The sequence below is a fragment of the Rhinichthys klamathensis genome, unplaced genomic scaffold (assembly GCF_029890125.1).
Source record: "Rhinichthys klamathensis goyatoka isolate OS25496 unplaced genomic scaffold, OSU_Roscu_1.1 h1tg000076l_1, whole genome shotgun sequence".
NCBI lineage: Eukaryota > Metazoa > Chordata > Actinopteri > Cypriniformes > Leuciscidae > Rhinichthys > Rhinichthys klamathensis.
Window position 1 is genome coordinate 4,022,207 of NW_026606618.1, and position 15,479 is coordinate 4,037,685.

The following is a 15,479-nucleotide window of genomic DNA, read 5'->3' on the forward strand; positions in this document are numbered from 1 at the left end:
TTCATATTTCATATTTTCTCAGTGTCTTAGTTTCCAACATAAATACATTTAAACAAATTAAAAACAAAATAAAATGAATAGGAATACAAGTCAACAAGATATTTATTTGGTTACACATGTAAACATGAACGGCATTGTCCATTTCAAGCAAGACGAACACAAATGAATGTATTTATTCATCGACCTGCTTGTCTTTGATCTAAAGATTCAGCTTTCAGCTTGAAAGGACTTGTTGCTTTTGTCTATTTTTAGCACACCGTCATTTACATGCACAAGTGTGCAAAACACAGTACTGAAGATAGCGTCACATTTGCATTTGAGGAACATTTAATTTTCGGTAGAGGTAGCATAAAATAATCTTGCTGAAATTATAATATATATATAATTATGTATATATATATATACAGTGTATTTTCACATCTGAATATCATGTGACAATATAATTTATGGATACAACAATGTCCTCAAAATCACAAGTCTAATATAAAATAAATCTAAAAATAGATTTGAATGGCTATAATTATTTAAGTATTATTCAGGATCAAACATCTAAATTGTGTTATACAAGTGTTTATTGCCAACAAAGCTGGCATGCGATGACAAATGTGTTATACCATGAAAGGAGTGCAATTATTGTCATGACAACGGCAGCGTTTATGGCAACGGTACCTCTGAGCTTCAGTCCAGGGTACAGCAAATCCACCGCAGCCCTAAGGTGACATGTTATTTGATCCACTACAAACAGCGAGTGCATCCAGATTCCACTGAAGCAAATGAGGTTTATTTGATTCATTATGAGTATTATAAACTTTTTGAAACCTAAATCTTAGGGTGGGACTTGTACGTCACAGAAAAGTGATGTACAGCCATCATGCTCAAGAACTCGAAACCGAAGGGTTTACAATTGTAAATGTGAGTTACTTATTTAAAAAAGTAACTTCTATATTATGATTTAAATGTACCAATGTGTTATTATATACATATATATATCGTTGCTGTCAGGCAGAAACCATTTTTTTTTCTTATTAATCATTACTATTGGTTATCCTTTACTGTACACGTCTGTGGGATTTGCAAATATTTATCCAATGAAAAGTATTAAAAAGAACTTGAAACTGTCAGTTAAACCTCATAACTCCTCCCTGCCTCAAACTTGAATGAAGTGGCGTTCACATTTTGGACCATCTCTGCTTGTTTGCAATGTAAGGGTAAATAAAGAACTGTTTTTTTTTCTTTACTCAAGAAATACCATATATATATATATATATGTATATTATATATATATATTTTTTTTTATGTATTTGAGAAAGGGAAGAGTGTATAAGCGTTTGACAAGCGTTTATTTTAGCCCAGACGCAGTCGACGCAAGGTGACAAAACAGTCGGCTTTTGTCGCCGCTAGTTCTTTGACAAACTTGTGTCGACCTGTAGTCTAGCATTTCTCATTGAGTCATAGCCAATAGTGTCAGTCTGTTCGAAGCACTTTATCTTTTGTAACATGAGTTTTTCGCCAAATGACAGAAAAAAAAAAAACAGAGCGGCCATCCACATAGTTACAATAAACTGTAAGTTGATGAAAACGTAATGCCTCAGATGCGGCCATTCTAATGCCAGACAAAACACATGTCCGAAATTCAAAAATCTTTTAACTCCATTTGTGCTTGATTTTGGTAAATGTAAATAACATAAATGACACATGAAAGTGTCTGACCATATATAAAGCCACATATATTATATATATTTTTTCCATTTCCTGAAAACTAGCCGTTTTGGACATACAAGGTTACTTTCCACCTGACATCGACAGTATATTATAATGAAAATTGGACAATTTTTGATTTTTGAATTTCAGACATGTGTTTTGGAGCTTTTGAGGAACTTTCATGTAATTTAAAAATCCAAAAATAGCTAAAAATGTTGTATGAGTCCCATGAAAAATTGGAGCAAGTCTGTGGTTAGGGTGAACTCTTATTCTAATGAGCTTAACGTTGGAGCCGGGCTTGAATTTTGCTCACCTCTTGCCTGGAATGTGCAATTCAAAAACCAAGCCTCACCACAGAAAACTACAGTGCTACAGATGCGTTCCCAGTTCCTGCGACTCAAGTGATGGGAGAAATGGGAGGTAGTGGAGCAATTTGAACCTCTGAATAAAGTTCGTGCAGAAAGGCAGATTGTAACAGGAAAGATCGGTCATGTGTATTTTAGACCTTACATCAACCTTCCTCCAGCTCTTTATTCCTCTTTCTTCTTCTGTTCCTAAGGAAAAAGACATTTTTTTTTTATCAATTATATTAACAATACTTTGACACAAGTAGAAGAAAAAGCAGATATTTAATTATTTTCATAATGCAAACATTCATTTAAATAGATTTCAGTCATGTTATATGCCAATTAGATCTGGACTCTTAGAAAGTTTTTTATTGGCATCTGGTTCCACTAAGAACCTTTAAAGGCCTGTTCACACCAAGGACAATACCTATAAGGTTAACAATAAAGATATAGTTTTAAAAATCATTCTAATGTAAAATAATAGCAGAGTCCACACCACAACTATAACGACAATGTCACAGAGGAACAATTTTGTTGGATACACTTTCATAATTTTTTTTTTTCATTAACAGTCAATACGCATCTTAAAGAGCTTGAGCATTTAAAGAGTGCAAAAGAATGCTATTGGTGTGAACACTAATATAGTTATCGTTCTTGGTGTGAACGGGCCTTAACATCCATCGAATCTTTCCATTGCACAAAAAGTTCTTTATAGTGGAAAAAGATTTTGTAGATTACTAAAATGTTCTTTACAATAAAAAAAGGGTTCTTTTAAGAACTGTTAATTGAAACGGTCTCTGGGAAACCAAAAATGGTTCTTTATGACATCACTGCAAAAATGACCTTTTGGAGTCATTTTTGCAGTGACGTCATAGAAGAACCAATTTTGGTTTCCCAGAGACCGTTTCAATTAACAGTGAGTTCCATATGGCTTCCGAAAGAGTTGAAACAAGCCCGTACAAAGGTGCAACAGGCCCGCTAGCTAAATCTTTTGACCACAGCATATTTACATGCCCAACAGTTATGCTTTTTTACGACTTACCTGGTATTGTGTTGTCCAAAACAAACCCAAAGAATCCACCAATGAACATGTGGGTGGTGAAGAGAATCATAATGAGCTGATCCAACTCTTTTATGCCTGTTGACAGATAAAAACCACTCAGGTCACAAAGAACTGGGCGGACAGTGACAGATGCCCAATGCATGTACAGGTCCTTCTAAAAAAATTAGCATATTGTGATAAAGTTAATTATTTTCCATAATGTAATGATAAAAATTAAACTTTCATATATTTTAGATTCATTGCACACCAACTGAAATATTTCAGGTCTTTTATTGTTTTAATACTGATGATTTTGGCATACAGCTCATGAAAACCCAAAATTCCTGTCTCAAAAAATTAGCATATTTCATCCGACCAATAAAAAAAAAAGTGTTTTTAATACAAAAAAAAGTCAACCTTCAAATAATTATGTTCAGTTATGCACTCAATAGTAGGGTTGGGTATCGGTTGGGTTTTATCCGATTCCAGTACCTACTCGGTATTTTTTAAACGGTTCCGGTGCTTAAACGGTTCTTAAATCGGTACTTAAGAAAATGAAATCGCACACACTTTATCAAAAAATAATACCCTTTAATTTACAGGGCCAAACTGGACACAATATTAACTTAAATCTTTAAACAATATAAATACAAGTAACATATGGTAATAATAAAACCAATATAAAATAAAAATTCATATTTACATAATATCAAATGAAACAATATTGTATCAAACAATGTAATAATACTGGAGATTAATAGAGATTACTAGCAGGCAGAGCTGCCAACTCTTGCATTGAACGTGAGACTCACGCAAATGACCCTTTTCACACAGAAAAATCGCGGACAAAGAGGACACTGACACCGACAGACAAGACAGAGAAGGTTACTTTTGATATGGAACAAATCCACAGCTGTCAGATTCTGTCAATATTTTTACGAGATTCACACAATAAATAACGTTTTGGCTCTTTGAAATGTGACAGATCGCTGTAGCGCGTCAGTTCAAACGGCACGTGATACAGCAGCCTACAAATCCACTGCTTCTTAGCTACGCAGCGTTGAGTGAACCTATGAAAGAGAACATCTCTGGTTACTGGTGTAACATATCTCTCAATAGGGAACGGGACGCTGCCAAGCTCCTCGCGCTGCCGACCAGCTTCCTTTTTCGGCAGAGAAATCTGAGGAGCAGATGGCGCGCGCGCGCCAACATAATATGACGACGTAAGTGCTCAATGCGGCGCCAGCGCCATCAGCCAATGAATTGGCTTGATTCTATATGGGATTCAGACTATCGGCACACCCAGAGGACGTTCTGACACGTAATTTTACACGTGAAATGCAGCCAAACCTTGCGAGAAAGAGCGCGCATGCGAGACAGAAGAAACTGTGCTCCAAACTGTGTAGCACACGCACGGTGGAGAGGGAGAGAGCGAGAGACCTTGTGTGTGTTTGTGCGTGTGTGCCTAATGAAGTTAGGCACCGAAATCAGGCACCGAAATTTTCGTTCTTATTCGGTCTGGTTACTACCGTTTACGTCGGAACCGGTTCCCTATTGGCACCGAGTTTCGGTACCCAACCCTACTCAATAGTCAATACTTGGTCGGGAATCCTTTTGCAGAAATGACTGCTTCAATGCGGCGTGGCATGGAGGCAATCAGCCTGTGGCACTGCTGAGGTGTTATGGAGGCCCAGGATGCTTCGATAGCGGCCTTAAGCTCATCCAGAGTGTTGGGTCTTGCGTCTCTCAACTTTCTCTTCACAATATCCCACAGATTCTCTATGGGGTTCAGGTCAGAAGAGTTGGCAGGGTAATTGAGCACAGTAATACCATGGTCAGTAAACCATTTACCAGTGGTTTTGGCACTGTGAGCAGGTGCCAGGTCGTGCTGAAAAATGAAATCTTCATCTCCATAAAGCTTTTCAGCAGATGGAAGCATGAAGTGCTCCAAAATCTCCTGATAGCTAGCTGCATTGACCCTGCCCTTGATAAAACACAGTGCACCAACACCAGCAGCTGACATGGCACCCCAGACCATCACTGACTGTGGGTACTTGACACTGGACTTCAGGCATTTTGGCATTTCCTTCTCCCCAGTCTTCCTCCAGACTCTGGCACCTTGATTTCCGAATGACATGCAAAACTGAGCAACAGTCCAGAGCTGCTTCTCTGTAGCCCAGGTCAGGCGCTTCTGCCGCTGTTTCTGGTACAAAAGTGGCTTGACCTGGGGAATGCGGCACCTGTAGCCCATTTCCTGCACACGCCTGTGCACGGTGGCTCTGGATGTTTCTACTCCAGACTCAGTCCACTGCTTCCGCAGGTCCCCCAAGGTCTGGAATCGGTCCTTCTCCACAATCTTCCTCAGGGTCCGGTCACCTCTTCTCGCTGTGCAGCGTTTTTTCCCACACTTTTTCCTTCCCACAGACTTCCCACTGAGGTGCCTTGATACAGCACTCTGGGAACAGCCTATTTGTTCAGAAATTTCTTTCTGTCTTACCCTCTTGCTTGAGCGTGTCAATGATGGCCTTCTGGACAGCAGTCAGGTCGGCAGTCTTACCCATGATTGCGGTTTTGAGTAATGAAACAGGCTGGGAGTTTTTAAAAGCCTCAGGAATCTTTTGCAGGTGTTTAGAGTTAATTAGTTGATTCAGATGATTAGGTCAATAGCTTGTTTAGAGACCCTTTTCATGATATGCTATTTTTTTGAGACAGGAATTTTGGGTTTTCATGAGCTGTATGCCAAAATCATCAGTATTAAAACAATAAAAGACCTGAAATATTTCAGTTGGTGTGCAATGAATCTAAAATATATGAAAGTTTAATTTTTATCATTACATTATGGAAAATAATGAACTTTATCACAATATGCAATTTTTTTGAGAAGGACCTGTATGTATATATATATATATATATATATATATATATATAAATACATGCAAGTCAACGGGTGGGCGTAAAAACTCTTGGTATAAGATATCTTATTATTATGTCTTAATAGGGTAAATATTCTAGGACCAATTAACATCCAACACAGCAAGCGTTGGTCAGGAGTTCAATGTGTCAGCTTAAAATACTAATTCCTGAAAACGAATCAAGAAACTGCTTAAAAGAGCCCCTGATGAAGCACTATAAGACTTATGTTGATGAACCCCCCAAATTTTAAGCAGTGTTAACCCAACACTCAGGACAAAGTTTAGAATAAAGTACAAAGTTCATCGAAAGGTTGCACTGGCCCAAATGTCTAAGGGGGAACGCTGGTTTTCACGTGAAAGGTTTGCGCTGAAGCGAAGGGAGGAGATTACAGCAGAGTCAAACGGAGACTTGTAAAGAGGATTGGCAGATAAGTCGCCCTAACCTCAGAAGTCCAGACAATGCTTCTCACCACTGCGGATAAGCTGGGGATGTGCCACTTGCACTGAGTGACCCGCCACATAGCTGTAGTTATGACTCTCAAATGAGATCTCAAAGAACTACTGTTTCTTGCCCTGTTCAGTTGCTGAAGCAATATTTGCATCTAATGCGTAGCAAAGGAGTTCAGACTGGAATTGTTTTTTTAATGTATTAGTTTTTTTTTTGTTAAGGTCAGATGTGTGTATCAGACCATGCAATGCTCAGAGAAACTGCACAAAAAAATACCCAAAAAAACCAGAGCTACATCTCAGACTCTATAGGCCTCAGTTAACATATTAAATGTTAAAGTTCATGACAGTACAATTAGAAAAAGGGTGAACAAGTATGGCTTATTTGGAAGGGTTGGCCTCTCCTCTCTAAAAAGAACATGGCAGCATGGCTTAGGTTTGCAAAGTTGCATCTGAAAAAACCTCAAGACTTCTGAAACAATGTCCTTTGGACAGACAAAACAATGTCCTTTGGCCAAACATCTCCACAGAAGTGGAGATGTTTGGCCATAATGCACAGCGCCACATTTGGCAAAAACCAAACACAGCATATCAGCACAAACCCCTCATACCAACTGTCAACCACAGTGGTGGAGGGGTGATGATTTGGGCTTGTTTTGCAGCCACAGGACCTGGGCACCATGTAGTCATTGAATCAACCATAAACTCTCTGTACACCACAGTATTCTACAGTCAAATGTGAGGCCATCTGTCCGACAGCTAAAGCTTGGCAGAAATTGGGTCATTCAAAAGGACAATGATCCCAAGGACACCAGCAAATCTACAACAGAATGGCTAAAAAAAGAAGAGAATGAAGGTGTTGCAATTGCCAAGTCAAAGTCCAGAACTCAACCCGATTGAAATGCTAACCGACCTAAAGAGAGCTGTGCATAAACATATGCCCACAAACTTCAATGAACTGAAGCAACACTGTAAAGAAGAGCGGGCCAAAATTCCTCCAGAATGATTTGAGAGACTGATTAAAAAAAAAAGTAAAAAGATTACTTTAAATTATTGTTAAGTGTCACACATGGCTTCTCCATTTTGGCTTTATTTTAGTTAAATAAATAATGACATTGTGTAAAATGTCACTTGTTGTTGTTCATCTGAGGTTGTATTTACCTAATTTTAAGACCTGCTAAAGATCAGATGATTTTTGGTTATGTTCTGATGCGCAAAACCATATAATTCAAAAGGGTGTACTGTCTTTTTCACATGACTGTATACATACATACACAACACACATACATGCATTTTATATATATATATATATATATATATATATATATATATATATATATATATACAATTTAGTTTATATTTTGGCAAAATGCAGTAGGTATGGCTCAACTATACTCAGTTTCAGAGAAAACTTATTGAACAATTATATCAAACCCATCAAGATTCAACAAAACAAAATTAAACTTAATTTTGTGTGAATGCTTCCTGAAACCATAACAGAAGTCATCAGGTTATGCGCCTATAGTGTTGTGAGATTGGGTTAACTTCACGTGCAAACGCTTGTCTGCTGTCCAGGTTTCGTTTCTTTTGATCTGGCCACACTACAAGGTATCCATCTGTTCAAGTATTATATTACCAACAGTCTTTCTAAAACAGACCAGTCGGATATCACCAGCACAGATGCTGAATACTACAGAAGACCCAACAGATTTATTTTTGAAGAATGGTGAGCCTTATGAGAGAAGCAAAACTGTTCTTATCCCTTTGCCTCAGTGTAGTAGTGTTGTCAAAGTTACCGGTACTTTGGTACAAAGTGGATACTGAAATTGAAAAAATGTGACGATACCAGTCTCTCTTAATTAGATACCCGCTGATAGGCGGCTGCATTCAAACTGACTATTCATGTTTGCATTCTGAAGAGAGTACAAAACATAACGTTTACAACTTGTGTATTTACAGCGTTGAGCATTGTAGTCAATCACAGAAAACTCTGTGCAGAGGTGGACAGTAACGAAGTACATTTACTTGAGTACTGTACTTAAGTACACTTTTTCAGTATCTGTACTTTATTTAAGTATTATTTTTTCTGGAAACTTTTTACTTTAACTTCACAACATTTGAAAGACAAATGTCATCCTTTTTACACTACTTTTCTGTCAAAGTCCATGAGTAGAAAGTAGTTATGTTAGTCAGGGCATGATTTTTTCCGTCTCTAAAACGTGATTGTTTTTTTGCAGGTGACAGACAGCCTATCAGTAATCACTCCTGTAGGGTCACGTGTCATGAAGTTTGACGATTAGTACGATTTCTCTTTACTAGTGATCTAGAGACAGTATCGTTGTCAAGTAATGGTTTGAAAGTTTTGTTTTCATGGCAAATATGTATTTCTGTTGTGCTGTTTGTTAAAGCAGTATTGCTGTTGGGCAGTTATAAAGTTATGGTTGTATAGCTAGGGATTTTGTATTTACAGACCACTTGATTCAAATGTGCATGAATGGATACAGATAGATGTGTATTTTTGTTGGGGTGGTAGGAGTGTAAAAAAAAAGAAAAAAAAAGAAAGATGATTATGGCAGTCTTTTTTATCAATTCAGTAGTTTAATTTCTATAGGTTGTGTGACATTCTAAAAGCTCCACACTACAAAACTACAAACTGGTCAGTGTATTCACTAGGTTGCTTCAGAGGCATAAGGTCCTGTAATAATGCAACAATAATATAACAATGCATTGATATTTATTTTGTACTTTTGATAGTCAAGTACTTCTGTATTTTTACTTGTAACGGAGTAATATTTGATCAGTAGTTGTGTACTTTGTCCACCTTGAGCAGGATGAATGCAGTGACCAATCAGAGGTGATTCATTTAGTCAGAAGTTTTCTTTCAGCCTGAGCTCACTGAGTTTTAATGAAGAATCCTTTTATGTGTAAACATGATGTAAATAAGAGATTGATTGTGCTTCTTTGATTATAATGGGATTTTCGCAAGAGTGCAGAACCGAGACTGAAGTCATTGACAGCTTCAATGATTAAAGAGAGAGCACTTTGCAAGCTTTTTGTATTGGCTATATGCCATTCGCTATTTCAATAAATGTTGTGCTTTTCATGCTACCAACACACTACACAGTGTACAGTTTCAGGAGTGACAACCGAGAGTGAATCTGCTAAATTATTGTTTTGTTAAGTCACCTGGAAATTGAAATGATTGACAGTGATAATTAAAGCAATAGACGGAAGGAAAAAATGATATGTAATGTGTTTTTTTAACTGACTTTTCACTTGGTCTTTTTAAAGGATTTTAAAGGCCCAATAATTGGTGTTACGCCCCTGGGTAGAAGTATTATACTCCAGTAAAATATGTTTGCTAATGGGTTAAATGCTGCATACGTTAGGTGATGCTGATGTTATTTTGTATATGTTTCAATGTTATATTCACCTGTGTTGATCATGCCTGGATTCGAATGAAACCAGGTTGGGAGCACAAGACCACTGAAGGTCGAGAAGCCAAGAATTAGGAGATTCCTGGAGGAGTTCAAGTCCACATACTGCGAGGAAAGAAATGAAATACAAAAGAAACAAACTCTTAGTATGTATTTTATTAGATGAAGTCGCCCTGACATACAATTTTATAACAATGAAATGAAAATGTATGACAACTCTCTATCAAGTATACCTGCAGATTGGAAATGCCCACTGCTGCTACCATGCCAAACATGATGAGGAACATTCCACCAATGACCGGGTCTGGAATAGTTATAAAGACTGCACTGAATTTACCAAAGAGTCCCAAGATGATCATAAGAAGCCCAGCGGTCTGAAGTACCAATCTGCTGCCAACCTGGCACACAATGTAGGGATCAGCCATCAAAAATATAAATCATCCAAAATACTGCCATGAAACCCAAACCAAACAAACCAAAAAATATTTATGAACATGCAGGAATGCAATAATTGTCTTTCCCATGAAACAGAGATACATTATATTAAGAAAAATGGCCTGATAACATTTAAACACCACTTAGCAAAAAACGAGATAAAATCTTTAAAATAAGACCTTTTTTATTTAGCATTGCCCTGAAGAAGCTGCACAGCAGATGTTTAAGCATTCCTCAAAAAATGACATTAATCTCATGTCATGTGTTGCCTCCTCGAGCATCAATGATGGCTTGCAGCTGTTGGTGATAGATGTGGATGAGACCCTCGATTATCCTGAGAGGGGAAGACCTTAAATGTGCAGAGGATGCTCACAAACCAAAATAATTTACAGGAAGTGCAGGATGTTTGAGAACAGTGGGCACCTTTATTACTCAAAACTCATGCACAGGAACGATCATAAAAGGCCACAAATAGCCATTGATGCTCGGGAAGTCAACACTAAATATTTAGTACCAAAATAACCTGAAATTCTTGCTTTTGTGGGGTTGGGGATGTCACGGTGTGGTGTAGGCTGAAGAAGGCGAAGAGGCAAAAAGCTCCAATACAAACTTTTACTATTAACATAATTCCAATGGGTACAGACAGGCAGGATTCTCAGTCTAAATAAGACTGAGAATGGCTAAAGACTGGCTGAACTGAAAGGACCTAAATACAAACACTGATGAACACAATTAACAGAAACCAGGTGACACAGATGATGATGATGATCTAACACAGGTGACACAGATGATGATTAACTAGACACAGGTGACACAGATGATGATGATGATCTAACACAGGTGACACAGATGATGATTAACTAGACACACGTGGAACAGATGATGAACTAAATGACAGTAACCATAGAAACAGATGAGTGGCGGGAAAACAGAACAAAGGAAGACATGTGACTAGTGGGTGACTGTGACAGGGGATTATATGTATATCTGTGTACTGCATATTCTTTTATTGAATTAAATTTATTTATTTCCTGCTCTAACTTCTCTTTAAAAGTGAAACATTATTATTTTAGTTATTTTATGTTCTGGAATCAGTAATGACAAGTTATGAAAAGCTTAATCACCAAAATATCAGTAATGACAAGTTATGAAAAGCTTAATCACCCAAACAAACTTTTTTTAATGCATGTGCAGACTGTCCAAGATGTATGTAAACTTATGAACAGAAATATATGTAAATATTTGTTACTTAAAAAAACATGCAGCATGGCCTCGTACAGTATTTCTGGTGATATTATTATTAAGAACATATACAAATGGCAATATTAATATTAAGAAGATATCAAACTTCATCTGAAATTAGTTTAATTTTGAAGTAGGCCTACATTAAAGTTTTATGTTTAAAGCATGTCATTCTCACATTTTTTATTCTCAAATATAGTGTACTTTACTATGTGTATCCAACTTTATCCGCATACATACAGTAAACACGTAAAGCGATATTTACTATATAGCAAGTCTCAACTGCATGGTTGTTTATATAGAGCTGTGCGATAATAGTTTACATTTTGATATGATATAAAGCTTAATCCAAATTTATTCTCATACATACAGTACACTTGAATAAAGTGATCTATAGAATATAGCAAATCTGCTTGATTGTTTATATTTTCACAAAATGTTTATTATAAGTTCACCCAGCTCTTATCTGTTGAATTCCTATATAAAGCATGAAGATATTAAAATCGTATAAACAATAACATAATGATTTTCTGTAAAGCTGCTTCGAGATAATGTGTATTGTGAAAAGCGCTATATAAAATTAAAATCGAGTATGGATTACTAATGTGTGACTTCAAGAAGCCTAGTCAATGTTTTAGCTGAATAGTAATATAAAAGTGTTGAAATATAATGAAGAACTTGCTTTGGTGTTGGTGGCCACAACAATAAAGATAGTTCTAGTTATTATTATTATTGTTGTCCTAATTGTTGTCAATAAACAGAGAAATCCTACCCTTGTAATTCCCAGAGCGGCGATATTCTGACTGTAGGAGGTGGTTCCATTACCACTACCCCACAGGGCAGCCAAGATGCAGCCCACGCCTTCCACCGCAATGCCGCGGTTAATAGCATGCGTGGGAGGTGGAGGCGCACCAGAGAGCCGGGCGCACGCATAATAGTCTCCAATGGACTCCATTGTTGAGGCGAGCACTCCAGCCATCATGCCCAGTACAGACGACACGCTCACAGTGGGTAAACCCCACTGTCCTATAAAAGAGTTAATAGATGAGGAAATGCTCGTTACGGACAATAAGAAGTTTCTTAGTGTACTTTATGATGCAAAAAATAAAAGGAATATGTAAGGGAGAGTTTTACATTGGAATATTGAGAGTAAAACATAATTATAGTATGGTTGGAAGCATAAAAGGATTATGAGGTTACTAGGAAAACCATTTCTTCTAACCGTTTAAGGTGGAGAAACTTAACCAAAAGAAACCTTTGTGTTGTTGTGTTTTCATTTTGTCTATTGACACAAGGAAGCAAAGTTTGAATGGTTTGTTATGGTGTCATGAAGGTATGTTTGCTTTAACTCCCATTCAAATTTGTATCAGATTTTCAGCCAAATAAATACTCAAAATACCATTTCAATCAGACTTTCTGAGTAATACGTAAGCATAGTTTTCTCAATGACTCAACTAATGCATTTAGGCATGCAGACATGGTCAAGATGATCTGCTGAAGTTCAGGCTCAAAATGGGGAGGAAAGGTGACTAAGATTTAAGTGACTATGAACGTGGCATGGTTGTTGGTGACAGATGGGCTGGTCTGAGTATTTCACACACAACCATCTCTAGGGTTTACAGAGAATGGCCTGAGGTCAGAGGAGAATGGCCAGACTGGTTTGAACAGATAGAAAGGAAACAGTTACTCAAATAACCCCTTGTTACAACCGAGGTGTGCAAACAAACATTTCTAAACGCACAACGCGTTGAACTATGAAGCAGATGGGCTACAGCAGCAGAAGACACACCGGGTGACACTCCAGTCAGCTAAGAACAGGAAACTGAGTTAACAATTTACACAGGCTCACCAAAATTGGACGATAGAAGATCAGAAAACCGTTGCCTGGTCTGATGAGTCTCGATTTCTGCTGTTACATTCAGATCGTAGGGTCAGAATTTGGTGTAAACACACTTTGTATTTGGCACACTTTGGGCCCCTTAGTACCAATTGAGCATCACTTAAACACCAAAGCCTACCTGAGTATTGTTGCTGACCATGTCCATCCCTTTATGACTGCAGTGTGCCCATCTTCTCATGGCTACTTTCGGCAGGATAATGTACCATATCACAAAGCTCTCTCTCTCTCTCTTCCTCTCTCTCTCTCTCTCTCTCTCTCTCTCTCTCTCTCTCTCTCTCTCTCTCTCTCTCTCTCTCTCTCTCTCTCTCTCTCTCTCTCTCTCTCTCTCTCCTCTCTCTCTCTCTCTCTCTCTCTCTCTCTCTCTCTCTCCTCTCTCTCTCTCTCTCTCTCTCTCTCTCTCTCCTCTCTCTCTCTCTCTCTCTCTATATATATATATATATATATATATATAAAATATACACAGCTTTATATAAAGCAAAAAGGATAATACACACAGTAGTAGAATATACATAGTAGAAACACACTTTGTTAAAAAAAAATACACACAGTAATATGAGGCCCATGTTTAGTTATTCTTGTATATCAGCCCGGAGCACATATGTCTCAAGGGATTTATGTGGGTCAAGTGAAATGACTGATTGTCCTCACTAACATTCAGACACTGATGCAGTCTAACCTGTATTAGCTATTTGATGTTTAAAATACCACATTCCCGAACATGTAAGCCCCTGGGTGATAGGCTTTATCTAACGATGGAAACCTTAAAGCTGTTTCAAATACATATATGTGCTAGCTGATTCATAGCAGAGGACCGATTGGTGTTGAATGCATTTCTTAATACAACAGAACGTCTGAAAAGACCTGAGTGGGTAGCACGCTGAAACGAGCGAGGGCTCAAAAGCCTGACTGTCATAGACAATAATACACCACACCTTTATGAGTGAGAATTGTACCTAGCAAAGAAAACTATGGTTCCCGGGACTGACAGTTCCTAAATGTTCTTCAGGATGAATTAGAGGAACCCCATTCATGTCACTTTATCTCCAATGCCCTCAGACCATATGTATCTCTCATATCTGGATTCTGAAAGAAACACTACCATTCAAGATAGCTCTTTCTTTTTTAACAGACATGTCTTAAAAACAGCACTGGGAACCAGCTTTGTCAGTACTGTTGAAATAGCTAACATTCATGTTCATTGACTATGAAAATCAATTTATATATTATTCAGAACCGTCAGATGGTTGACAAAATGTTTGTTTAATGAGTTCCAGGGAAACCATGTATCTTTGCATCAAACCATTCATTGACGTTTTGCTATCATGAATTGTTATTTTAATTCATGACTAGATTAATTGATTATTTCTTCTGGAATTTTCACAGTTAAGCAAGAGATAACAAATGTTGTGTTTTTAAACTATGGTTTTTTTTTGGCCCTGTGAACTTTTAGGAAATAAATCCTATTAAAACACAACTTTTTCTGAAATTTAATTTTTCCACCACATCCCAAATTATGTTTTGTCTGCAGCATTCTGTGATGGGAATGACATTCTAAACTGTTTGTTTTTGCGCACAAAAAGTATTCTCGTCGCTTGATAAACTTAAGATTGAGCCACTGTAGTCACTTGGACTATTTTAACGATGTCTTTAATAACTTTCCGAGGCCGGCAAGTTCAATCCCTGAAGAAGCCTATGGACTAGTATGGAGGAGTGATCCAGCTCTCAGATTTCATCAAAAATATCTTAATTCGTGTTCCGAAGATGAACGAAGGTCTTACGGGGTTGGAACAACATGAGGGCGAGTAATTACTGACAGAATTTTCATTTTTGGGTGAACTAACCCTTTAATTAAACAATTTAATAATCAAGTATAAAGGAATTTATCCTTGTATGATATTATGCTGTACCCACATTGGACCAGCGGTTTGGAAAATTGGATGGATAGATGATTCAGCTGCGGGCGCCACCTTCTGGCCAGACGCCGGAATTGATTCAGCGTGACCCGCCAAAATGAGT

The 15,479-nt window shown here is 37.6% G+C and overlaps 1 protein-coding gene across 1 annotated transcript in view; it reads right to left on the reverse strand.

The window, feature by feature from the left end:
• Positions 1-2,043: 2,043 nt before the first annotated feature.
• Positions 2,044-15,479, reverse strand: part of si:dkey-106n21.1 (solute carrier family 23 member 2) — a 36,763-nt gene continuing 23,327 nt past the window's right edge. Inside the window, exons 8-12 of the mRNA XM_056251014.1 lie at positions 12,336-12,589; positions 10,120-10,284; positions 9,883-9,991; positions 3,091-3,186; positions 2,044-2,255 (exon numbers count right to left, since the gene is read on the reverse strand). Of these exons, the coding sequence (XP_056106989.1) occupies positions 2,071-2,255; positions 3,091-3,186; positions 9,883-9,991; positions 10,120-10,284; positions 12,336-12,589 (809 nt within the window). The 3' untranslated portion in view covers positions 2,044-2,070. The remainder of the gene's footprint in view (positions 2,256-3,090; positions 3,187-9,882; positions 9,992-10,119; positions 10,285-12,335; positions 12,590-15,479) is intronic.